The sequence below is a fragment of the Papio anubis genome, chromosome 17, assembly GCF_008728515.1.
Source record: "Papio anubis isolate 15944 chromosome 17, Panubis1.0, whole genome shotgun sequence".
In the NCBI taxonomy this organism is placed as follows: Eukaryota; Metazoa; Chordata; class Mammalia; order Primates; family Cercopithecidae; genus Papio; species Papio anubis.
The window spans coordinates 9,960,884-9,987,960 of NC_044992.1; the positions used below are offsets into that span (position 1 = coordinate 9,960,884).

A 27,077-nucleotide genomic window follows, 5' to 3' on the forward strand; every position below is an offset into this window, starting at 1 on the left:
TTCATCCCACAGAGATTTCTTGAGCACCCATTACACGTCAGGCAACGTTCATCAGATATTCAACAGTGAGCATAACAAAGTCCCTGCCCTCATGGAACTTATATTTTAGCAGAAGGAGACAGATGTTAAACAAGTAAATTAATAGTTAAGTGGTGCCATGGACAGATACGAAGCAAATCAAGGAGATAAGAAGCATAACTGGCAGGGTAGGGAGAAATGGTTGTTTTCTTTTATGCTGGGTGGCCAGGGAAGATTTCTCTAATACGGTGTAATTTGACCAGAATCCTGAAGACATTAAGGAGCAAGCCACATGGATATCTGGGTGAAGAGCCTCTGCTCTGGTGAAATAACAGATGACTGACCTTATTTGTAAGGGAAGAATGTCATCAGAATCTTTTGCTTGTCAGGGTATGGTGGAACTCAGAACAGCGTATTATTTCCAGAAGGAAGAGTTAGATGATCATGCCCCAGGTCTGGCTTTCCCATCTATTAGTCATACGACTTTTGACAAAGCACAATCTTCTTTGTACCTCAGTTTCCAAAAGGATTCTGTTTATCTCACATGGTTGTGAGAACCCAGTGACTGACAAATTACACATAAAAAAGCATTTTACAAATGAAGCAAAGGGTTCTGTAGATGTAAGATATTATAATTGTATCATTATTACTTCCAGTGCTATCTAACTTGGAATAAAAAACATTTAGATTATATTTTAGAGATTAGTTTTAGCTCAGCCTCCTAATGTCATGGATGAAAAAACAAGCCCAGGCCAGGTGTGGTGGCTCACGGCTATAATCCCAGCACTGTGGGAGGCCGAGGCAGGTGGATCACAAGGTCAGGAGATCTAGACCATCCTGGCTAACATGGTGAAACTCCGTCTCTACTAAAAATACAAAAAAAAAAAAAAATTAGCCGGGCATGGTGTTGGGCACCTATAGTCCCAACTCCTTGGGAGGCTGAGGCAGGAGAATGGCGTGAACCCAGGAGGCAGAGCTTGCAGTGAGCCCAGATCACGCCACTGCACTCTGGCCTGGTCGACAGAGCTTGACTCCATCTCAAAAAAAAGAGAAAAAAAAGAGATTAAATAAAATGACCATCCTTTAGGGTCCCAAGAATTCAGACTCTAATAGGAGATTGGGATATAAGATAGATAGAAGAGGTAATGCTCTGGAGTAGAAGGATCCTGAGATTTCTTCTATTCTTAATACCTGTTTGGTTATTTGAACACTTGTGAATGGAGTGGAAAGAAGAAGATTTATGATATTTCCAGTGTTAGTCACAGAATTTGTTTCTGGTAACCATGGTTTTTAAGTTCTCAGAACAGAGAGAAAAAAAGGGATTGGCCTTGTTACAGATTCTTAGGGGGATTTATTAGCGTCATGATGCTTGACTTACCAAAAACACTAGGGTATGGTCATCTTTGCCTAGTTCTCTGTGTGTGCTTTAAATAGTTTTATCTGTAAGTTAGAGAAGAAGTCCCTTGCTTTTTTTTTTTTTTTTTTTTTTTTTTTTAACGTTTCAGTCTTTTTCCAGTCTCCATTTCTTTCTGTCAGACTAAGTGTTAGTGTTACAATCAGGTAGGAATTGAACTTAAACTACCTGTCTTGGTCCTAATTCAGACTTGTGTGTTCTTGGAGACAGCCTCTGCCTTCTCCTTGCATGCATCCTGTTTGGGTTCTCAGATCCAGCAGCACTAGGTTAGAAACAGTCACCAAATCTCAGTAATACCTCGTATCAATTAAAGGAAAGATGAAGAGTGCTATAAGCTGTCCTAGATTATTATGTGTGGCTTTATTGTAGTAGATAAGGAAGTAAGTCTCTAAATCAGCTAGTCTGAGGAAAATGAGGAAAAATATTAACCAGAATAACTGTGACTCTATGTGCTTGCGCCTTTAATCAGGAAACCCATAATAATTGACCCATATGTAATAGAATACACTCTCGACTCTCTACATAAGCAATTATTTAAGTTGGGAGTCAGAATAATAAAGCAATTGCTCAGTGCTTTTGAGGTCAGTAGATTAACTCTCCAGAGCTTAATTAAAAAGCGATAATAAAGCCTGCTATAGGGAGGATGTTTCATTAGTCTTCATCATGGCCTAGGTGAAGTATTCCTAATAATTATTTTCTACCCCTTTAAAATTCTCCTCTTATGAAGCAAGCTTCTCACTGCTAGTTAGGATTCCCACATTGGGGAAGGAAAGTTCCCAAAGCAGCCCCTCCATTAGAAAAGCCTAACTTTGAAAAGACAGCACCACTATAAAAGAATAAATTGGTATTCTCTTATTTTTGGAAGAAGCAAAATATTAAATTTTAAGAAAATATCAAAGAGAAGAACACTATGGCAATGGTTATGATAAAATTTTGGTCATATTCTTTCTGAAATTAAGAATTAAATTTCCTTTATGGTTCCTCCTTAAAATATACAAGATACTGAGAAAAGTCAGGCTCCTTTTCTGGAGCAAAAGTGGACAGAACTTTTTGGATAAGTATTTCTGTTGACCTTCTAATTCTACATACAGTAAGCAGAACTTCATCTTCATCATGGCCTAGGTGACATATTCCTAGTAAGTAAGCAAAACTGTATGTAGAATTAGAAGGTCAACAAAAAGATTTATCTAAAAAGTTCTGTCTGTTTTTCTTGGGGAAGGAGAAAGTTCAGAGAAAAATGATTTATTCCAAAGGGAAATGAAATCTGTAACCAAAAGTAACTGGGAGGTTTGAATGCTGTGAAACTGTTTAATTTCTTCCGTTCTTTCAAGCCCTTTCTTTATACTGTTAGAACTGTGCGTTCATTCTGCATTCTTGTTCATTTCCATCACTATCATCTCTAATTTTGACCATTTAATAGCCTCCTAAATAGTCTTTGCAGGCTTTGATTTTTCCCACCTTACTCATTCCTCCATACTGCTGCCATAATTGTGTCAACTCTACTCTTCAAGAAATTGGACCAGTTCGATGTGTGTCCTTATTCCTTAGCACTACATATGAGGCCATACCCTTCACAGCCAGGCCTTAACTTCCGTATCTGGCCTCATCTGCTCCCCTTTGCTCATGAAGCCTATGCTAAAACTATGCTGAAATCTCATGCTTGTTTTCTTTTCTTTGAATGATCACATATTTTTTTTCTCTTTCACCTAATAACTGTCTGGTCATCTTTTAGGAACTAGCTCATAGTCTCCTTCGAGAAGCCTCTCTGGATTTCCAAAGTTAGCAGCTCACTATGTTATTGCCACACTTGTTTTTAACACTTATGTCAGAGTATGTATGTTGGACATACATACAGTGTGTATCTGTTTGAATTGCCATTTTCCACTCTGGAATGAACTCCTCAAAGAAGGATAACTGTCATATCTTTGGTGTCCATTTCTGTACCAGACATATAGTTGATACTCAGTAAACTTGGTTGAATGGAATTGAGAGTGCATTTGTCACCTTCATGTCTCCTCAGAATACTTTATTTCATTTACCTTCTATTAAAGTTGAGTTCACTGCCCATATTCATTTTTGTTATCATCTCTGATTGCACATAGTAGGAGCTCCACAAATGTTGAATAAAGGCATTAGTTCTAATAGCACAAAGAGCTTATCATTAAGGGACAAATGTATTTTTAGATGCAAAATTATCTAAAGATTTTATTTCCTTGATATACAGGACAGTGACAAAGAACTTCACATTTTGTGCATTTCTTTGGCCACATTTTCTTCCATTAGAATGAATTACTCTTCACTTATGACTTTTGTGTGAACCTCCCGACTCTTCATTCTCAGCTTGTTGACTTGGGACTCAGCAATGTCAGCCCGTTCCTCGGCCTCCTCCAGCTCGTGCTGGAGCTTGCGGAACTTGGCAAGGTTGACATTGGATTGTTCCTCCTGAGAACAGAGATACATTTGAGATAACAAGAAAATTGGACATTTTCTGATTGTTATTGCTTTTGTTACTTCAGTATTTGCCTCATGAATGAGAAAGAAAAAGGGTCTGTTGTCCAGGCGTGGTGGCTCACACCCGTAATCCCAGCACTCTGGGAGACCGAGGCCAGTGGATCACCTCAGGTCAGGAGTTTGAGACCAACCTGGCCAACATGGTGAAACCCTGTCTTTACTAAAATTAGCCCGGCGTAGTGGTGCATGCCTGTAATTCCAGCTACTCAGGAGGCTGAGGAAGGAGAATCTCTTGGACCCAGGAGGCAGAGATTGCAGTGAGCTGAGATTGCACCATTGCACTCCAGCCTGGGCAACAAGAGCGAAACTCTGTCTCAAGAAAAAAAAAAAGAAAAAGAAAAAGAAAAAGAAAAAAGCCTTATTCTTTAGTAACATAGTTATTTGAGAGCAACGCATCCCACAAACTCGCCTATGTAAATGAATGTGCTTATGACCCTCCTCAAGTCTCTTTCTCACTTGACTCTCTTTCTGGAAAACTGAAGAGGCTGCAATGATAACCAGAAGAACAAAGTAGCAGGGATCTGAATTCAATCTTGTTTCTAAAAAACAAACTTTAAAAAATAGGTGCGGTAGTGGCATTTGGTGCCAAGAACCCTAAGGAAGGTTTCAGAATTAACAGAATGAAAAAGATAACTGCAGCCAAATTGAAAAACAAAAGTTCCAAGATGGATTTATCATGAAGTTAAATGAGGCTTAGAATTCATACCCTCATTTGCACAAATCCATGTGAGTTGGGGGCTGTAGAATGTTCTAGATAGGGAGGGAAGTGGATTGCAACCACGAAACATTTCTATGTTAACCTGTCTGGAAAACTGCTTAAAGAGGTCTCGGAAGAAATAAGCTCAAATCGCTAAGGCTCCAGTAATTTATGGTTCATTTTTCTCATTCTAAATATTCATGTTTATACCTAATTATGCATTCCCAATTTAAAGAAAGCCCCCTAAATTCTATAAACTTTCGGCCCCACAAAACCTGGCTCTGCATCTGAACCTTTCATTTCCACTGTGGAGATACTCACAGCCTCTTCAGCTTGTCTCTTGTAAGCTTTGACTTTGATTTGCAGTTTGTCCACCAAGTCCTGCAGCCTAAGAACATGCTTGCGGTCCTCCTCAGTCTGAAAGAGGGGGCAAATAGATAGCGCCATTATTTTAAAACAGCTCATTATTTTCTTCAAAGCTGTAGGCCTGGAAGATATGAAAACAGTGGTCACCTGGTAAGTGAGTTCCTTCACTCTTCTCTCATGTTTGCGAAGACCCTTGACAGCCTCAACATTGCGCTTCTGTTCACTTTCCACCTCACTTTCAAGCTCTCTCACCTGGAAGGGAACAAAGACAGTCACCAGTTTGGCTATAACTGGCCACATGAGTAGGCCAGGAATTGAGTGAAGTTGTGGAGACCCACCCTGGCCTCCAGTTTCTGGATCTGCTTCTTCCCGCCCTTCAGGGCCAGCTGCTCAGCCTCGTCTAGACGGTGCTGCAGGTCCTTCACCGTCTGCTCCAGGTTCTTCTTCATCCGCTCCAGGTGGGCGCTGGTGTCCTGCTCCTTCTTCAGCTCCTCAGCCATCATGGCGGCCTAGTTAGCAAATAAATCATGAAAATAATGAATTCTGGTGATAGCAGGCAGCAGGCATGTGTCAGTAAGACAAATGCTCATCTTGCTTACATCAGTGATGGCCTTCTTGGCCTTCTCCTCTGCATTGCGGGCTTCCTGGATGATATCCTCCATCTCTCCCTGGATTTGGGAAATGTCTGTTTCCAGCTTCTTCTTGGTGTTGATCAGGCTGGTGTTCTGTTTCAAATTAATGAAAGAGAAGAGAAGCACATTAAATTATAGCAATTCACATTGTCATTTTACCTAGTGTACACAGGCATAAATTATTGATCATAAGAAATGTTTAGAATAAAAACCAAGTTAGAAGATAGTTCTAAGTTTATGCCTTTTCTCCTTTCTATATATCTCTCTATTATTAATCACACTTCTAAATTATTCTAGGTAAAATCTAATTTCTGATATCAAACATATTCAACTATTACCAATTGCCATCTGTAAGCATGAAACACAACCCACAAAACTCAAAGTGCTGTGCCATGCAGCAGCACACCACAGCTCATTTAAAATGAATCCATAATTCTTAGCTGTTAACTCATGTTGGTTGGCTCCATATTACAAATGCATAAATAGTAGTCTTGTTGGGATAAAAATGAACCAAGAATCCCTTTTGTTTTTGGCAAGTTGACAGTATTTGGAATAGTCAACTTCAGATGCTGTTAATAAGAAAAAGGTTGCATATTAATTTGATTTTAAAGTTATATAAAGCATGTGATTTTAACACTTCTATAATAGTTATGTCTATATAGTGCAACTTTCTGAAGTATACAGTAATATTTATTGTAAAAGATAGTAGAACATACAAATTAGCAGACAAGAGACAAAAAATAATCACTGTGCTCTCACCAGAGATAAAGGATAAACTTTTATTTATCTTTCTGGATGTTTCCTGTATGTTTATATGGGAAAAAAGATCACACATCCTATATTATTTTTAAGTTGCTTTTTTAGCTTACTATACTGTAAACATCTTCCCATGGCAATAAATGCATACTAGAGTGGTTACATATTAGCCATTGTGAGGATATACCACCATTTATTGAACACATTCACTATATACAACAAATCCTAGCTAGTATTAATAATGACCTCCACGAATCTGAACTGAAGAGCTTCTCTTTGTATCCCATGAGGTTAGCATTCTGTGCATATGTGATACATAAATATCATTTGGTGGCTTTTTGTTTTTCTCCTCTATTTGATTTGCCTATCTTTTTGTAGCTTAAGAGTTGCATAAGACAAGACAGCTACAAATATTGTGTGTATGTTTATTTGTAGGTGGTCTTCTGTGCTTTTTTAATAAAAGTTTCTAGAATTCCAGATTATTTCAAATCAACATGATTATGCCAGCCCATAAATATACTCGTGAACCAGCTAGGTCCCAGTAAATCCTTACAGCACCCTGTATGTTTTCCAGAGCTCCAGGAAGGGACACCTGCCAAGATTACTTTTTGCTTTATAAACAAGCTTACCTTCTCAAATTGTCTTCAGCTTCAGGGAGTACATTTGCTAAACCATAGTCTTGAACCTCACCTGAGTGTGCAGAAGTTGCACACGCTCACTGGCATCCAGAAGCTCTTGCTCTGCCATTTTCCTGCTCCTCTCAGTCTGTTCCAGGGATGCCCTGAGCTCTTCAACTTCAGCCTGCATCAGGTTAGCTCTGCGCTCAACCATTGCCAGTTGTTCCTTAAGGTCATCTTGGCCTCTGATGGCATCATCCAAATGTAGCTGAGTGTCCTACCCAGAAAGAAAAAAGAGAAAAAAGCTTCTTACTTATGCTCCACTTAAAGCAAGTGCAAACTTATGGTCATGTACACTCTTTGATCTTAATGACTTAGAGTATGATTAGATAGGAACAATCTGCAAGTACCTTTAATAATAAATTCTTTGTAGCTGAGGGTTGCAGTTCTACTCAAAAGAGCATGATGTTTTATTATTTTAGACCCTGAATCATTAAAAAATACCATGGCTAGCTCTATGAAATTTTGGATCAGGAAAGTATCCTTAGACTTCAGTTAGTCCAATGGTGTTATTTTACATATTAAGCAATTGAAGTCCAGATTAATGAAGTGATTTAAGCAGTGGCATGTAACCAAACTCTTTCATCACTTCCTCTATCTCCCTACCCCTCACCACAGTGCTTTCTGCAGATAACAAAGCAAAATCTATCCTGGGCCTTCCAGAATTAAGCTCTTTTTCAGTTTTGTGCGTATAATTTTGAACTGATTACCATGATGCTTAGGTGATTTATGACACATAGTCCTCGTAAAACTTTAAAATTTGAGTTACACAATGGCACTGAGACTGTACAACACTATGTGTATTTTCCCCAGCATACCTTCAGTATTGCTTGTGTGTTTCTAAGATTCCTTAGTGCCTCAGCAGCCTGGCGGTTGGCATGGTTCAGCTGGATTTCCATTTCATTAAGATCTCCCTCCATCTTCTTCTTGATCCTCAGAGCATCATTTCTGCTCCTGATCTCAGCATCCAGTGTACTCTGCATTGACTCCACAACTCTGAGATGGTTCCTCTTTAGCTGATCAAGTTCTTCATCTTTTTCAGCAATTCTTCGGTCAATCTCAGATTTCACCTGATTTAGCTCAAGTTGAATGCGAAGAATTTTGCCTTCTTCATGCTCAAGAGATGCCTTAATAAAAGCAACATTTATTTAGGTTACCAAAAGAGCTTTTTATTTCTTTCACATTATGAAATTTCTCCAAGAAGGCATTACAAAACCCACAAACTATCATACGTCTTAATGTATCCTATTAGCTCTGCATTCTCAAGGTACAATTCAGTATTTTTCACTGAATTACATGTGTTATCCCCTAAAGATTTGCAACATGATAGAGATCTCAGTTGCTATTAATTTTCAATTTATTTATAATGCAGAGCTAAGCAAATGAAAAATATACCTCTGCTTCCTCTAGGGAAGCTTGTAGTTCACTCTTCTCATGATCAAGTTGTTTCTTTACTTTCTCCAGTTCATGGATATGCTTTCCACCCTCTGCAATGTGCTCTGTCAGGTCAGAAATCTCCTCTATAATAATAAAGTACCAAATTTCAGTTCAGTAGAAAGAAAAATTGAAAAGATATCTCCCTACCATTTTTGAGATAGAACGATTGCAATGACTCACGTTGTAAATTCTTATTCTCTCGCTTTAGAGTTTCAAGATGATCCAGGGATTCCTCATAGGCATTCTTCACCTTGAATAGCTCAGTGCTGAGAGAACGGGACTCCTTCTGGGAGGCCTCAAGTTCAGCCTGAGTTTCCTCATACTTCTGTTTCCATTCTGCCAGAACCTGGAAGTATATAGAAAATAAGCCTTTGAAACCAAGAATGATGTCATTTTCCCCCCGGGGAGCTGGTACTGTGGACCACCTTGTCAAAGTTTCTTTGCTTCTTATCGAGAGCTATGCAGGCAGCATTAGATCGTTCCACATCAATCATGAGGTCCTCTACTTCGTTCTGTAGCCTCTGCTTTGTCTTTTCAAGAGAAGCACATTTGGAATTCACAGCTTCTACATGTTCTTCAGCATCCTGCAGACGCTGGGCCAGCTTCTTCCTGAAAATTGGGTCAGTATGAGTGACCAAGAGCAGATTCAGAGTCACCACAGTGCCCTTTATAAAGCTGCTGACTAGGAAAACATATTTCCCCAAGAGTTGTCTACTAGTTGTTGAATTTTTCTAAATATTTTCACTCTCTTAGAATTCTGATTTCCTGTTGAGTTCTTATTGTTATCCATCTCAGGTACTGCCAAACATGTTTACAAAGCACGTGTGTGTGTGTGTGTGTGTGTGTGTGTGTGTGTGTGTGTGTGTTTGTGTGAGAGAGAGAGAGAGAGAAAGAAAGAGAGAGAGAGAATATAAGTTAGCACTAGAGCTGAGTGGACAATGTGAAAATTTGCTCCTCTTTCTTTGTTTTTATTTCACTAAGCTGGTCCTCCAAGGTGTGGCACATTTTCTTGAAGTTTGCCTGGGGTGAGAAGTAGAAAACAGGAAGAGACAATACATTTCTCTTTTGAAGCCTGGGATTTAGAGATCTGTAACTACTTGTGGAAAAGGGCTGAGTTTTATTTACTTTGAGGAAGAAATGGCAATCATGAACAGGAGGCATATCACCAAGGAATGGTTAGCATTGAATAGTATCTTTAAGCATTTTCTAGTATGGGTCTCTTTATTTTGCAAATGAGGAAACAGCAGCCCAGAGTGATATGTTCAAGGTCATACAATGAATCAGTAACTTTCTGGGTTTGGTGGCCTCCGATAATAAATATTACTGCATTATTGCATTTCCCAGATTTCCTCCAAAATCTTATCTACTACTCTTTTCACTAACCTACGCAATTCATGACCTTTCCCAGCCCACACTCTTATCTAGAACTCCCTCTGGAAATGCTTGCTAAACTCTTTCATTCTGTTTAATTCTAACAACTACTGAGATAAATTACATTTAGAAAGGCTTCCTTCACTAGGAATATAATGCTTTTTTTTCCTTCTATGTGTAAATGTGTAAATCTCATGACTTGTAGTCCACAAACAGTATGTGTAATTAGTGAATACATTCATCGATATAGGTTGTTAATTGAAATAATGACAGCATATGACAACCTTAATCTAAGCATTCAATACTCCAGGTAAGGAAAAACTGATTATTGTTAATTGTAATACTCATAATAATTTACCAGATAGTCTCAATGTCTCAATTTTTCCTTCTATTGAAAGATACTAATTCTATTTAATTCATAAAGAATATTCTGATAATTAATAATCCATCTTTGTGGAAAGAAATTTAAGATGCTCTGGACCAGAATGGGTAGAAGGATCTGGTCTCATTCCATTCTCCAGTGGATATACACTGGACTTTAAGAAGAAGAATATGGTGGAATCCACCACCGTATAATAAAATATGCTGAAGTCTTTCATCTCTCCTCCCCATGCCTGGAATATTCTCTTTCTTCTATTTTTCCTTCACTGCCTTCACTTTTATTTCTTCCTGCTCCCCAGCCCGTTGCCCCGCACTAAAAGCCCATACTTGGCCTCTTCCAGCTCCTCTGTGCGCTGGATGGCGTCTGTCTCGTATTTGGTCCTCCACTGGGCAACCTCACTGTTGGCCTTGGACATTCCCCTCTGCAGCTCAGCCTTGGCTTCCTGCTCCTCCTCATACTGTTCCCGCAGCAGGTCACAGTCATGGCGGGCTGACTGCAGGGCATGGGCCAGAGCGCTCTTGGCCTAGACCAACCAAAAAGTATGTGATATAAGTTTATCTTCTGATCATTGAAATTCTCTGTGCAAAGTTCAATAGTGTGTTATGTTGCACAATTCAAGTGATTGAAAGTATCAGCTGGAGAATTCTCACCTTAGTCTCCTCTTCTAGCTGCCTCTTTAATTCTTCAATCTGTTGTGTAAATGCTTGTTTGCCTCGGGATAGCTGAGAAACCATAGCATCTTTTTCATCTAGCTGTCGCGAAAACTCACCTGTGGAAGACAAAACATCAATGATTTAGTTCTGTTGTCTAGGTAAATAATAATTTAAAGAATGGAATAACATTGTAACCCTCTTATTTCATATGATGAAAAAAATCCTCAAGATTTTCAGTGCTGTTGAGAAGGTTATTTCTTGCTTTTTAAAAAATGTGTGAGTTTTCTTTGATATTTTAGAATTCGAGACTTTTTGAGTAATGCTGAGGCAACAAAAATCTCCTGAGCCCAGGGAGCTTAATTTTTTCCCTCAATTGTAGCTTAGAATCATTGCATTTTACTGTCTCATAACAAAAAGATGGAGGAATACGTAAGACGTGATAAATGAACGTACAGAGCTTGAGAAAGTACTTGTATTTGATAGGTAAAGGCTTGCCTTTCATTCCTCACCTCTCTGAAGGCTGATGTTATTTATTTACTGACCTGATTCTGTGTGTAAACGTGCCTTCTGGGCTGACAACTCATTTATTAAGCGTTGTTGCTCCTCTTCCTTTGTTTTTATTTCACTAAGCTGGTCCTCTAGGGTACGGCACATTTTCTCAAAGTTTCCCTGGGGTGAGAAGTAGAAAACAGGAAGAGACAATATATTTTTATTCCAGAGGCTGGGATTTAGAGATCTGTAACTACCTGTGGAAAGAGGTTGATTTTTATTTACTTTTCTATCAATCTTGCATGGTGGCTATACAGTAGTAAAGGCATTTAATTTGGCTAAATAATGAACACATGATTGTCAAAATTATATTCTCTTTGAAAGTGTGAACATCATTTAAATTCTGCATCATGTAGAATATGGTTTTTAGATAAACCTTTTTTAGATTATATATTTTTTTATGGTAATAGTATCAAAGGTTAAAGTGTTTCTACAAAGAAGTTAAGAGAACTTAAGTGATTCAATACAATAATGTGTACTAGGAGTAAGTTTAAGCTTTAGATGACATCTAATGTTTATGTAATTTGGCTAAAAATAGTCATATATAAACTTGGTCATTTTGAATTATTGCAAATAAAGATGAAAAGGGCACAAGTTAATGAAGACCTTGGCTTTGGAGACGGTCTCCATGTTACTAGCAAGGTCATCGATCTCCATCTTCAGCTCACTCTTTTCCTTCTCCAGCTTCTGCTTGACGCGCTGCAGGTTGTCAATCTGCTCCCCAAGCTCAGCCACACTGTCTGCGTGCTTCTTCCGTAGAGCAGCCGCCGTGGCTTCGTGCTGCAGGGTGGACTCTTCCAGGTCCCTGCGCATTTTCTGGAACTCAGCCTCCCGCTTCTTGTTCATCTCAATCTGGGTGGAAGTGGCCCCGCCGGCTTCTTCCAGCCTCTCGCTGATCTCCTCCAGTTCTCGGGAGAGGTCAGAGCGCTGCTTCTCTGCTTTGGCCCGGGAGGCCCGCTCTGCTTCAATTTCTTCCTCCAGCTCCTCGATGCGGGCCTGGTTGTGATATGTCCACATTAATGTGAATTTATGTCAATTCTGTTTCCTGTAATGCTCAGAAAAGGTGGAGGTTATAACTTACCTGTAACTCTTTGATCTTCTTTTGTAGCTGCATTGCAAGGGCTTGTTCATCTTCAATCTTGCCTTGCAGATTGCTCATTTCAAACTCTTTCCTATTAGAAGAGCAATACATTAGCTTATAATCAGTTCTCTTACCAATCTTCTTTTCTATGTATAATCTAAGTTTTTTTTTTATACTACTGGTGTTGAAGGAGTGAGTAGTACAATGTTTTACAGATTAATAATGTATTAGTTTAATTAAATAAAAAGGTCAAAGATGTCATTATTTTTTTCCATATGTCATGATGTAATGTTTCGGAGATCTTTTTAGAGTATGTTTCATTTGCATTGACATACAACAAGCAGGTTATAGCTGAATTATACCATACTTACTTTTTGAGTTTCTCATCAAGTTGCTGTTTGTCATTTTCTATATCCATTGTGGATTCTTGGGCCAATTTTAGGTCACCCTCCAGTTTTCTCTTGGCTCTTTCCAAGTCCATGCGAAGTTTCTTTTCTTGTTCCAGAGATCCTTCAAGCTAAATTTATAATGCATTTTATTGATTTCAGCTCTTAAGCACTGAACCCTATGCTAGTAGCCTTCAAAGATACATAAGAAAAAAGTTTAAAGATACAACAAATAGCACAAGAACTTTATTCACAGACCAAGCATTAAAGGCTTCTGAGCATCAGTGCTGGTTTCATGTCACAACTGTTTATTTTGTCGCAAGGGGAAACATTTTCTTTTTCACACTTACATCATCCACTTGCTGTTCTAGCTTGGTTTTAGCTTTGGTCAGAGTGTTGACTTTGTCCTCCTCCACCTGCAGGTCATCCAGGGTCTGCTGATGGGCCTCCTGGAGAGCCTTCTTCTCCTTGGTCAGCTTTGCAATGTTTTCATCCAGACCTGCCATCTCTTCTGTGAGGTTTTTCACCTTTGGATTTGAACAGATGACTGGAATGTCAATGACAACCTATTATCTTGATGAAAAACATGATACTGTAGTATCTTAGGATAATGTCAGCCTGAGATGGAAAATGAGAACCAGAAGGTAACCCAGGCCGATAATGGCTGAAAAAATAGGAGGTAAAGGTCAAGTAAGTAGATTGAGGTGGTGAAGACTAAAGAGATGACATAGTTATGACAGTGGTATTTTTCATATTCAATCATCTTCAGATTAAATTTTTAATTAAAATACTTCAGTATCAAGGTACTTATAAATATTCTAAAATGGATCATGATTTGTACCTTGTTCTCTGTGGCATGTTTCTCCTTCTCAACCTTGGCCAGTGTCAGCTCAAGGTCATCAATGTCTTTCTTGAGCTCCGAACATTCATCCTCCAGTTTCCTCTTCTTGGCTGTCAGCTCAGCATTGATCTCTTCCTCATCCTCAGCTCTTTCAGTCACCTCTTTGATTTTGGCCTCAAGTTGGATTTTGGTTTTAATCAACTGATCACATCTTTCCTCTGCATCAGACAAGGCATCTGCTTCCTATAGGGAGAAATTAAGCATTTTCATTTGTCTGAGCTATATCTACAAGCACACAATAATTTATTAAAAGGTGGAAACTTCAGTGACTGCCAGTTTGGTCAACATGTATACAAGTTCCTAACTTTTAAAATGAAACGGACAAAATGTTAATATTGTCATCTACTGATCAAGTATAATAACAAATTTCCTTCAGATATTCATGTGTGGAAGTCCAAATCAGGGAAACTAGCCCTTTGACAAAAATCTGCCTCTATACTAACCTTTGCAACTTTGGAAAAGTCACTCATTCATTGTAGGACTCAGTTTTCTCACATTTAAGAGGGGATTAATTTAGCCATTTCTCTGCCCTGGTAAAAACAACGTAACTTCTCTTTTATGCACAAAAATATACTAAAGAAAGAATAATCTGATCTGAGAGAAGGTTCCATAAAGAAAGGAAAATGTCTATTGATATTTTTATGATCTTGCTCACTGATGAGCAAACCGTGCATGAATGCACATATGAACATGTGCAGCATAATATGTGACTTTGCATCTATTGCTTCTTTATGCCCGAGTCTTGGTGTTTTTGAACAGCAAACAATCAGAACAAATGTTTCAGTAGAAACCATTCATTTTAAAACATTAAAAACAATAAGATGTGGCTGAACTGTGCCATGTATAATACTTACAGCTTGAACTTGGAGTTGTAAGTCATTTTTCTCTTGCATTAGCGTCACCATCTTTTCTTCTAGTTCTTTCCTTTTTGCCTCTGACTTAGTCAGCTCTTCTTTGGTCTTCTCAAATTCTTCCTTCATGTTGGCCATCTCCTTCTCTGTCTCTGCACTCTTGAGGAGGGGCTTGATCTTGAAATACAGCTTCATCCAGGGCCAGTGCTTCACATTCATGAAAGCACGGATGTTGTACTGAATGCAGAAGATGGACTCTCTGTAGGAAAAGAAAAAAAGATGCAAATGGAGAATAACGTGGAAAGTGATCATCATTCAACAAAAGTAATGACTGCAGTGGATTCATTTATGAAAGTGTGGAGAAGGAAGACTTGTGTGTGGGCTCTCACCTCCTCTCCATCATCTTTCTGAACTCCACTCTCATCAGGAACCCTCTGCAAATGGCTTGAGTGCGCGTGATGAGTTGAGCTAGCTTTTCATCTCGCATTTCCTCTAGAGTTCCCAACAGGCCAGCTTTAAAGAAAACCTTATGAAAGAACAAGTTAAATATGTTATTTCCACTTAGGAGAAAGTCTAAAAGTGATAGAATTATGACAGATAGAAATTTGGACTGGTGATACCTTGGTGTGACCGAATTTGTACTGGGTGTGGTCAATGTCAATAGACCCTAGAAGTTTCTCAGAAGCCTTCTTGCTGTCAATGAACTGACCCTCTGGGATAGCACTCGCATTTAGAACCTTGTATCTGTCAGAATAAAAAGAATATAAAAATGTGGTTTTTCTTCACTGAAAAAAAAAAACAGTAGAACATTTGGTAGCTATCACTGAAAAGATGATAGATTTTTTTGTGAACAAAATGCCATTTAAAAAGTCAGACAGTGCTTTATGTAAAACTTGGGAAGATATTATGACAAACTTACGATAATATAAACTTAGGATTCTTTCTTTTATGATCAATTTTAAAATAATTGCATGTCACTTTTCAAAGAAAAGTTTTAAAATGTTTGAATTATACAGTGATTTTGATGTAGACTAAGACATTGAAAGGGAAAAATAATGAGACACAAACCTCTGTTTGAAGTCTGCATAAAGGATTCTGCTTGGGAATCCTTTCCTACAGATGCGGATGCCTTCCAGCACCCCGTTACACCTCAGCTGGTGCAGGACAAGCTCATGCTCCATGGCACCTAAAAGAATGAATCCACATGCCATACTTCCTGGTCTATTGCACACACGCTGGAGCTTGTCTGGATATCAGAAATGTCTTACCAGGAGTTTTAGTTTCATTGGGGATGATGCACCGCACAAAGTGGGGGTGAGTGCTCCTCAAATTGGTCATCAGCTTATTCAAATTCTCCTGTGGAACCACATGAAAAGTTTTATACTCATTTCTAGTTGCATCTACATGACAGTCCCTATCAATGTTTGTCTTTCATTTCACATTTTAATGAGCTGTCTCAAGGAAAAACAAATTATCATAACAGAGAGGAATCACATATATGGAGCATAGGTAGGAAATTACGGATTACACAAAATCAGTTCATTTCAGTTTGTTATTCTCAAGCACCACCAGTCAGAGGAACTTTGTATTGAGATTTTTGTCACATGAAGGAGATGTAATTGAATACAGTGGTTATTTTTAAAAGAAGGTTTGATTTCATGTGAAATTTGTGCAATACCAGATCTCTTGGATGTAGGACTCAGGAGCAATGGTTCACGTATCATAAAGATTGATGTGAAGAGATACATAGTTTGTTTTTTTTGTTGTTAATTTTTTCCCTAAGGCATTTAAAAAGTTTACAAAACCTTTAGTAGTATACTAAAAAATATACTGTACTACTTTATTCACTTTCACCACAGATATCTTTAAAAAAATTTTCTGTTTTGATACTTTAGTTTTTTAATGAAAGTATTTATCTGTAATTCAAGAATATACTGTACCCTGAAAAGAGCTGACACTGTCTGGAAAGAAGAACCCTTCTTCTTGCCACCTTTCTTTCCACCACCACCCTCTAAAAAACAAAGTGGAAAAATTAAAGTTATTTGCCACAGCCTTTCAAGTACTATCCATAGACATCAGGACTGCCAAAATCCCCTTTAGAATTTAAATTTGCTCTCATTCACTCGCATAATTCCTATTCTTTCCATATCTCTCCTCCCTCAATTGTAGATTAAGAGAATCATAGATTTGTCTCACGTGATAGGCATTCAGGAAAAAACCAACGACAAAAGAATTGCGAGTGTAAAGGGTAGATGTGGGTAGGGGATGGGACTCTCCTACTCCAAGTCAGCAATGTCTGTTCTCTGAAGGAAGGGCCAAGGAGACAGAGTAGTAATGCCTCGTGTGTGCAGGTATCACTCAGAGAACAGGCAGAGTTGCACACTTGGTCCCAGGTAGGTGAGCCTCTGCTCGCCTGCAGGGAAATCCTGGCTCCCATTTGCCTGTGTTTCTATGGTGTTACTTGCACATCTGGTGTTAGGGCACTTAAGAGAACAGAACTTCAGTTCCGCAAGCACTAGGGCCCTGACAAAGGATTTCCTTATCTCCAGCCTAGCTGGAGAACCTTGAAAGTACCAATACTATTAAAATGATACACATTAGTTTTATGATCCTGAGCAAATCACTTAACCTCTCTGAGATTCATGTTTTCTCATCAATGAAATCAGGCTGTGGGCTAAATGATCCAGTGTCACTTAGCTCTGAAAGTCTATGACTGTAAAACTGTACCGCAGTTATTAAATACACTTTCTTTCATTAGGCGCCTATTGGCCAGTGTTTTCGTGTTAGGTTTTGCTGTAACCACATATGTCTCTGTTGAACAGTGTATATCTATTTTGTACTCTTGTAACATATTAATGCTATTAAACATGACCTGATTCGGCAGTTTGTGCCCCAGAGAAGAGGAGAGCCAGAGTCTTCATTGCAGACTTCTGGTACAGCCCCACCACAGTCTCGTTCAGGGGGTCCTTGTTCTTGTCAAGCCAGCCGACAATGTTGTAGTCCACGGTGCCGGCGTAGTGCACCAGCGAGAAGTGAGCCTCAGGCTTGCCTTTGGCAGGCTTGGGCTTCTGGAAGTTATTGGATTTTCCAAGATGCTGGTCATACAGCTTGTTCTTGAAGGAGGTGTCTGTTGCCTTGGGGAACATGCACTCCTCTTCCAGGATGGAGAAGATGCCCATAGGCTAAGAACAGGAAAAAAGGGATGATATATCATGAGCCCCTCAGAACGTTATGCTCCATGTGGTTGATGGAAAACTGAAAATACAGTGTTTCAAAAGAAGACTTTGAATGATAAATTAAACAGGCATGGCATGTAAAGTAATCATTATGTACCCAGAACATATGGGAAATATGCTTGCTAGAAAGACTCAGTTAAAAAAAAAAATACATCTGAACCATTTGGCACACTTTATGTTCAGTGTATAAAACCAGATTCTGAAAACACCACTTCAAAATTGAATTCTTTATTCCATAAATGTATATATCTGGCTACTTTCTTTCCTACTGACAATATAACTTCCTTTACCTCGAATCTAGAGGTGACAGAAGTATGAAGCGAAGAGAGATTATGTGTAAGGACTAAAAATGATCCACTCCTAGGGGAAAAGTGCATCTTATGTTGTTTCATTAAAATTCTGTACTTTAGCCTATGTTCTCCACCACTGTGGAGTTAAATGATAGTAATTTGGTTTTGCTTTCTAAGAGTTTGGCTTTTTTCTTAATGTATTTGATAGGAAAGAGTGAAAGAAAATTCAACATTGATGATTTAACAAATTCACAAATTGTATCCCTAAGAGTATTTCGGTGATACAGAAACTGAAATACTAGAGAATAAAATAAATGCCTTTTCTGAGGACCATAAAGTTTTCATGAATAGTAGAGATATTATATCACCAAATTAACATATCTTTTCCCCAAATTACGCAGACCTAGTCTTCTGTTAAGCTCTTATCTTTCATATTTTTGTGAATTTTAACCTGAGTATTTTAAGTTTTCCTGGGTGGCGATTGCATTTACTCTTCCCTTCCCACTGCTTAGGGTAGGGTTCACACATACACTTTATTGATATCAACAAGTATATGACAAGCTCCCAAGATACTTTTGGAAGTGTTTAACGATTGCTTGATGAGTGTTAACATATCTAGATCTGATGTAACTATTGCTCCACCCCCTTAATAATGGAGAATTCAGGGCCCATTTTCTAGGTAAGTGATACAGAGGTTTGGTGTTTACTCAGTAGTTATCATGAATGGAGAAAGACTTAATGACTGCAAGAGTTGAAGGACTAACCTTCCGATCTTTAAGACATGTTGACAGAGCCTGCCTTGTTACACATGAGGGATGATGATACCTGCACAATACACTGTCATGGGTGCTCCAGGGTTAATTACACAACCCAGAGGAATAGCTGTAATTTCATCCCTTTCTCCCATATGCATGAAATCATGTAGGAATAAAAGAGATAATTAAGTTTTTAGAGGGATAAATGCGAATCCATGTGTGTGTGAGTGAGAATCATTTTTCTACAAACTGCTCTACTTATTAATAACAGATCGCTTGGGACATACCTCATATCCAATCAGAATATACGAGTGTGTCAGGAAACAGCACTGCTTGTTCTTTGAGAACAGGGAGTGTGATTAAGCATAGAGAGGCAAGCAATTTGGTTTTCATGTTTTGAAAGCTAGAAAAGTCATATGAACCTTCTCGATGAGCTCGATGCAGGCAGCCAGGTCCATCCCGAAGTCAATGAACTCCCACTCGATGCCTTCCTTCTTGTACTCCTCCTGCTCCAGCACGAACATGTGGTGGTTGAAAAACTGTTGCAGTTTCTCATTGGTGAAGTTGATGCACAGCTGCTCCAGGCTGTTGAACTACAGGACAAGATAAATATAGGCAATTACTCATAACTTAAGTATTCTATCTACAGAGTTTCTATTAGTATTTTCTTGTGAATTTAAGGCATTTTGGTTTATTAAATTATAAACCTTCAGATTGTTTTCCTAGTACATAATTCTAAACAAAGTAGAATTGATTCTTTGAATACTTGTTTTCCAAGTAACTGCATGAGATCATGCATGCTAGGCAAAATACTGTTAAATGAGGATTCTAAAATATTCCCTTAGAGTAATTTTAAAAAGGTGTTTTTATGCTCATCTGCTTGGATCCAGGATAGATTTTGACTATTTTAACCTCTCAGGGATCAACTTTTGAGACTTCTAGACTGAAAAGAATAGAATTTTCTCTTTTCCTATTTATACCTATTTACTTTTCATATCTTTTCAAAGACTCTTTTCAGTAGGAAGTACATTTGAACATTTTGTAAGGTACATTTTGTAAAAGTGATTTTGTATGCTCTAACAAGATTGAGAAAATGACTGAGGATTTGCACTTACTAATCTTCTGTCAGTTCACAACTCACATCAAAGATCTCAAAGCCAGCAATGTCCAAGACCCCGATGAAGTACTGCCTGGGCTGCTTGGTGTCCAGCTGCTGGTTGATGCGGGTGACCATCCACAGGAACATCTTCTCGTAGATGGCTTTGGCCAGAGCACCCACTGCATTGTACACCTTCAATAGGAGTGATAGTTTAGTTTTTTAAATTGAAAATAGTGATGAACTCCTGAGTCACTTGCAGTTCAAATAAATTAGAGAGTTTAAGTCATGTTTACCTGCTGCACAGTCTGGCCTTTGGTGACGAACTCATTGCCGACCTTGACTCTGGGATAGCAGAGGGATTTGAGCAGGTCAGCAGAGTTCAGACTTGTCAGATAAGCAGCTTTGTCAGCAACTGTGTGAACAAGGTGAGAATGGTGAAACTGACCATGGCTTACACAATTTAAAATGTAAATGATGATGACAAAGAAAAAAGGTTTTACTCAAAAGGTAATATGTGCAAATGTCACTGAAACCTATTCATTTGTTCATATTGCCTCACAAGCATTGCCACCACTTTCACTAATTTTAGTCATTTCTTGTGATGATAAATTGGAGGTTGGGGAATCGATACTCTCTGTGATATTTAACGTTGCAAAAGTAGACCACAGATAAAAATAATTTGAGAAACCCTAACCTAGAGGAGTAGCGACAGAAATATTCAGATCTCTGTTTCTTCCAGTGCATGTGGGCACACAGATTATTCACTGAAATAAAAAATGTATTAGTCAAATAGCAAATATGAGCTTACGAAAAGCCAATGAAGAATGGAATGAGCAGAAATCACAAATCTGCTCAATAAACGTCAGGCAGTGTGTAATTTCCTTCTCATAATACTTTTGCCCTTCACGAACTAGGTCAGAGAAAGTAAAAACACGGTCTCTGCCTCTGAAAAGCTCACTGTGTCAGTTCTGTCAAGTGGAAGATAGCAACGGGAGGTGGTACCTTCTGTGCCGTCTGGCTCTGCCTGCTCTTCCCTTTGCTTTTGCTTGAATTTCATGTTCCCGTAATGCATCACGGCTCCAGTGAGCTTGTAAATGGCCACCTTTTCATCAGCAGTGAAACCCAGGATGTCCACAGCACTCTGTCAAAAGAGTTGAATTTACTCATCCCCAATTAGCACCATGGAACACTCCCTCAGAACACCGGGGCTGTCTCCCACTTTTTTCTCATCTTGCCTTGCCTTATGTTTGACTAGCACTTTGCCATCTTCAAAAGGTACTCATGTGCTTCACCTTTTGATCCACATGGCAACACCAAGAGGTATGCATCCGTCTTTCCATTTGAGTCAGGGGTCCATTTGGTCACAGAATATGATGTGACTTGTCCACACTCACTCAACCAGGACTCAGAGCCATGACTTTGGATGCCAAGACCAGTACTTTGCCCCTTTTCTCCACCCCAGCCCCCCTTTGCTTCTCAGGCACATGCTCCTCATGGTCTCTTGGCTATTTTTGTTTCTTTTCTCCAGTCTCGCAAGTCTCTCTGTTGCTCCTTCTTCTCCTATTTGTCCTATCCTAATACATAATCCCAGTCTACCTTCCCACTCTAATGAGTGTGAGCGATAAAGTTGGAAAGAGGGTATGAGGAGAACAGCAATGGCTGTGAGTCTTTCTCCACATGCGTCTCTGATAGCAAGCCACAGCTCAGCTGACCATGAGATGCCTGGGGTAGCAAACTTTACCTAGTCATTTATTTCTCATGCAGAGAAGAGACATTTGTGAAAAGAAGGAACTTTGCCGTTTAGTGTAATATTTCTGTGTCTTTTTTCTCTATAGAATTTTGATTACCTTTTTAGTTGCCCACATAGGCTTTGAAAAGGCTTTTAAATGGGGGCAGGATTCAGAGCAGGCAGAGGAAAATGCGTTTATTTACCATTCTTACCAAGACTCTTTCCCCAGATTATTGCCTTCCTCTTCCGGCTCACTAACCCTACCTATTTACAGAAACTAGACATTATTACGGAAATCTTAGAGCAAGACTGCTACATTTTTTTAACCTCGCAGACTAGGGTGTGTTTCTTAACTCCCTATCACTTTTGGACAGACAAAGATAATAGTAAGTTATAGAGAGTACAAGCTGATATTTATAAGATGAAGCCACACGAATTATTGACTTCTCGAGAATAATATTTTAATAGAAAAAGCATTTTTGCAAAAGCGCTGTCAACCCTAACTTGGGAGTTTTGGGATAGTCCCATTGATATTAAAGTTAAAAATAAAGAAGATTATTCAGAAATCAAAAGAAAACATGAAATATATATAAAGTTTACATATAAAGAAAGTAAGCCAAAAAGTAATATTCCTTAAAAAAGAGGTGGTAGTGGGGAAAGAGTGTGTAGTTTCAAAAATAAATATAAAGGCTTATGGAGTCCCCAAAGTGAATGTTTCTGAAGTAGACAACCCACTTCTTCTAATGTTGCTTGGAGAGTAGAGAGGGATATATTATTAACCCACAGAGGTTTATTCAAAATGAAGCTTATGTTTACATGTGACTGCAGAAGAACAGTGGGAGTTCCATGTTTAGTTGTAATAATATTGCAGTTCCTTCCCAGGATCTTGGGTGTGGGGTCTGGCATAAAATAGCAGAGAAACATCAATATTGGACCATAAATATCAACCAAAAATGACTAATAAGATAGAATAAAAGGAGCCTACTAGCTAAGGAATACTAAAGACCCAACATTTATTACAGGCTTTTTAACACATGTAAGGGGAGGATTTTGAAATATCCTATAATTTGTTTCCAAGAGTAAGAAAGTCCAAAGGGTTGTATTACCTGTTTATAGTCTTTCTGCCACTGCTTTCCACCCTAATAGAGGAGAGTGTTGTACACTGGAAAATGAATTTACTGGTTACTACTTTGTACCTATTACTTACATCTGTGGCCATCAGCTCTTCCTGGTCATCAATGCTGGGCACAGTAATTTCCCCTTGGCTGACAAACGCAAAGTCATATGGGTTGGTGGTGATCAGAAGCATTTCTGAACACATGGAAAAGAACAATATATAGACAGCGTTACTTGGCCATCAGAAACATTTCAGAGGGGCTTCTTAGAAGGGCTGTTATTCTTCTTTGGTAGAAATAAATCAAAGATGTTTCTTACCAATGAGCTCTGGTTTCTTATTGGACATGATTTGATAAAATATGTGGTAGCTTCTTTCAGCCTTTAGCTGGAAAGTAACTCGGGACTTCTCTAGCAGATCTGGAAAGTCAGATTAAGCTCATTTGAAAGCAGATACCACAGTGAAAAATTTAGTGTTTGAAAATTTCACACAACAGAAATAAGTACAGGATTTTCCAACATGTACCCACAAAGAAAAAGATTCTCAATCACTAATATTTATTAACTTACATGTTTCAATATCTGCAGAAGCAAGTTTGCCTGTGGCACCAAAATGGATCCTGATGAATTTACCCTTAAAAAGGAAAAGGAGGGATTGTTGTACACATTAAAAGTCAGAAGCTATTTTTTTTAGCTGTGGACCAAACCGATGGAAAAAATGTTGACACCGCATGCACAGAAGAGCCAGTGACATGATCCTCACGTGAAAATGAAGATCAAGAGACTTACAAAGCGAGAAGAGTTGTCATTCCTCACGGTCTTGGCATTGCCGAAGGCTTCCAGTAGGGGGTTAGCACTGATGATTTGATCTTCAAGGGTCCCCTTAAGAGAAATGAATAAGACAGATAAAGAAAAAAGTTGCAGTAAATAATTTCCCATTGACCTCTTTCCGTTCCCCATTGCCCCTGAACAGTATTCTGTAGCTTTGAGAAAGGCTTTCTAAAATGAGTTAAAAGGAAGGTAAATTGGGAAGGGGAGTGGGACACTCCAGTGACCTGGTCTTGACTTCTGCATCCCCCAGGCCCAGAAAAGCACCTAAAAAATGATTGTGAGAATTTTTCCTATTATACTTGCCAATACGTTGCCCTATTCATCTCATTCTCACAAGCCCTTCCAAGAGTTATTTTCCAAATTCTGGCATCACTTGGCAATTGGCTGCTATGATTTTGAAGCACCATGGCCAATTAAAAAAAATTAACCTTTATTTTGGATTCAGGGGATACATGTGCAAGTTTGTTACATGGGTGTATTTCATGACACTGAGATTTGAGGTATGGATGATCCTGTCATCCAGGTAATGAGCATAGATAGTATCCAATAGGTAGTTTTTTGGCTTTTGCCTCCCTCCTACCCTTCCCTATCTAGTAGTATCCAGTGTCTGTTCTTCCCATCTTTATGCCCATGCATGCTCAATGTCTAGCTCCCACTTATGAGAGAACATGCTGTATTTGGTGTTCTGTTCCTGCATTAATTCGCTTAGGACAATGGCCTCCAACTGCATTCATGTTGCTGCAAAAAATATGATTTTGTTCTTTTTTAAGGCTGCATAGTATTCCATGGTGTATACATACTACATTTTCTTTATACAATCTACTGTTGATGGGCAAGTGGTTAGATTTTAAAATCTGTTATTCTGTCCTTAGATGAATATCATGCCCACCTGCATTTTGCCAGAGGCAGGTTCCTCTTTTTTCTTCTCTCCAGTAACTGCAATTGTTGCAAAGTACTGGATGACACGCTTCGTGTTCACAGTCTTCCCTGCACCAGATTCTCCACTATCAAGTTCAAACAGAAGAAAAGTTCAGAATCTAAGGTAGTAGTAGCCACTACAATGATCAAAACAGAAAGAAAGTAGTGAAATCTACATACGTAATCAGGATTGACTGGTTTTCACGATCTGTGAAAGAGAAACCAAAGATAATATTTAGAAAAACACACTTAACACACAGGTCAACACAGTACTTATAAACTCAAAATTGTCTTTTAAAACTCCCCATTTGCAAAAATAACTATATGAATTTGTGCTTTGCTTCTCGTAAGGTTTTTCTAAAAATAAGTATCAAAGATGTGCTAATTAATAATCCCATTACATTTCTAATGTATAGACTATGTAATGCATCATTTTACCATTTTATCCATGAGAATAATCTATCAATATCAGATTAATAACAATTTTGTGTCCCATCCTGTCACCTGGTTCATAGTTCAAAATTATGTCAGGTTGTTAATGTCCAATTTAAAGTTTTATACTGTGCTTGTGATAACTTGTCACTGTGAGACTTCAAAACTTACTTTTTAGGAGAGATTATGTATTATCTATAATTCAAATGCAGAGTTGATGCCTAAATTTAATTAATTTTGAGGTAGAACTAGCATTAGTTAATTTGGATTTTAGCACAGAAATCTAAGCAAAATTTCCCCTATTTTTGGAACTAGTGCTTAGCATAGAAATCTAAACAAAATTTCTTCTCTGTTTGGAACTAGTGCATTTTATTCTAAATATATTTCCCTAATTTTATTATTTCTATTATCGTGTTTGTGCTGAACATTTATTCTCAGAATACTAGCCCCATGTTTTTTCTGATATCAGTATACAACTCTTTTACCAATGACTATGGAAACTGTAATTCTCACTCACCAGTAAGCATGAACTGATAAGCATTGTCAGAGATGGAGAAGATGTGGGGCGGGGCCTCCTGGCGCTTTTTGCCTCGGTAGGCTGTCACCACCTCAGGGTTGTACACCGGCAGCCACTTGTAGGGGTTGACGGTGACACAGAAGAGGCCCGAGTAGGTCTGTGGGAAAGGACAGGGTTGCTCAATCAGCAATCACCTTATTTATCTACCTTGGAAATACTGCTTTAAGGGCAAGCAGAGGGGGACCTAAGTACTGTGTTAGTTCTCATAAAGTTTCATTCATTTGTTGCCTCCCTCCATCATTACTGCTGCACAAAATACTTCAGTTTTTCAACTAATTCAGTTAAGTAAATGGCTTTCCACATGTACATTTTAAAACATATCAGAGTTTACAATATTAACCAAATGATTGGTCATAAAAGAACACTGCAATAACCAAATTTATTTAAAGCCCTTCATTTATTTTGGCTAATGTGTAGTATGTGGAGTGAGTGACAAATAATGTTGAAAGGGTACTCACGTAGATCATCCAGGCTGCGTAGCGCTCTTTGAGGTTGTACAGCACAGCAGGTTCATGCAGGTGAGTCATCATAGCCATGTCCTCAATCTTGTCATATTTGGGAGGGTTCATGGAGAAGACTTGGTCTTCTTTCACCGTTACAGTCTGTTAAGAAAAGAAGGAGCCAGTGCACATCAAATAAGTAGTAGAAAAGGCCAGGTCAAAAAATAAGTATCACCTAAATTAACCCCAAATGAGGCAGAGTCTAATCAGCTCCAGATGTTTTTACTCACAGCTCCAGCTTCGGTCTTGGCTGTCACCTTCCCCCCTTCCCTGCTCTGCACTGTTGCTTTCACGTAGGACTCCTTAGGGTCCACCACGAAGACTGATGTCTTGGCATCAAAAGGCTTGTTCTGAGCTTCAATTCGCTCCTTTTCAGACTTTCGGAGGAAAGGAGCAGCCTCCCCAAAAACGGCCATCTCAGAGTCGGAACTCATGGCTGCAGGTTACTGATGGCAGTTCTGGACTAGGTGTACCTAGAGGAAGAAACAGAGCTGAATGATGATTCAGGGTTGGGGTGGAGAATTGTTCTGTTGATTTCATATTAATGTGCTTAATTTTCCATGCTTGTTTCCTCACCCCTGCCTTTAGGGACCACTCCTGTGTACTATGTCAAGGAGCTGAGAGATCAGCTCATTGATTTGAAAGCACTATCTTGATAGCTTAATTTTTGTGATACTTTAAGCCTAAGTTCATTCCTCTATGTTGTAAACCTTAGTTGAGAAATGTGGAGGAATCAACATTCAATCAGCAACATTTGTGATGCTCCAAGCATGTTCAGAATTTTTTCTTTTTCTTGCTGCTTTTCTTTTCTTTCTTATTTCCAACCTCCCCCTCTTAACATTGTGATGATATGAAGAAATGGACAATAACTGTTTCCAGTGGCTTTACAATATAAGTGAACCTGTCTTAAAAACT

General features: G+C 38.7%; 1 protein-coding gene across 1 annotated transcript; it reads right to left on the bottom strand.

Moving 5' to 3' along the window:
* Nucleotides 1-2,977: 2,977 nt before the first annotated feature.
* On the bottom strand, nucleotides 2,978-26,629 carry MYH4 (myosin-4). Its single transcript, XM_021928738.2, has 38 exons — nucleotides 26,393-26,629; nucleotides 26,121-26,264; nucleotides 25,603-25,759; nucleotides 24,834-24,861; nucleotides 24,625-24,739; nucleotides 23,694-23,786; nucleotides 23,475-23,538; nucleotides 23,226-23,324; nucleotides 22,999-23,102; nucleotides 21,065-21,203; nucleotides 20,356-20,474; nucleotides 20,105-20,254; nucleotides 19,386-19,556; nucleotides 17,555-17,864; nucleotides 16,623-16,693; nucleotides 15,951-16,038; nucleotides 15,751-15,868; nucleotides 15,303-15,426; nucleotides 15,072-15,208; nucleotides 14,686-14,941; nucleotides 13,772-14,014; nucleotides 13,281-13,457; nucleotides 12,916-13,061; nucleotides 12,545-12,635; nucleotides 12,070-12,459; nucleotides 11,457-11,583; nucleotides 10,912-11,030; nucleotides 10,588-10,784; nucleotides 8,934-9,117; nucleotides 8,689-8,854; nucleotides 8,467-8,591; nucleotides 7,890-8,198; nucleotides 7,085-7,288; nucleotides 5,606-5,731; nucleotides 5,345-5,515; nucleotides 5,154-5,258; nucleotides 4,962-5,057; nucleotides 2,978-3,874 (listed from the first exon to the last, which is right to left on the bottom strand). Exons 1-38 carry the CDS (start codon nucleotides 26,594-26,596, stop codon nucleotides 3,722-3,724), a joined length of 5,820 nt encoding a protein of 1,939 aa, XP_021784430.2. The 5' UTR covers nucleotides 26,597-26,629; the 3' UTR covers nucleotides 2,978-3,721.
* Between the last annotated feature and the right edge of the window lie 448 nt (nucleotides 26,630-27,077).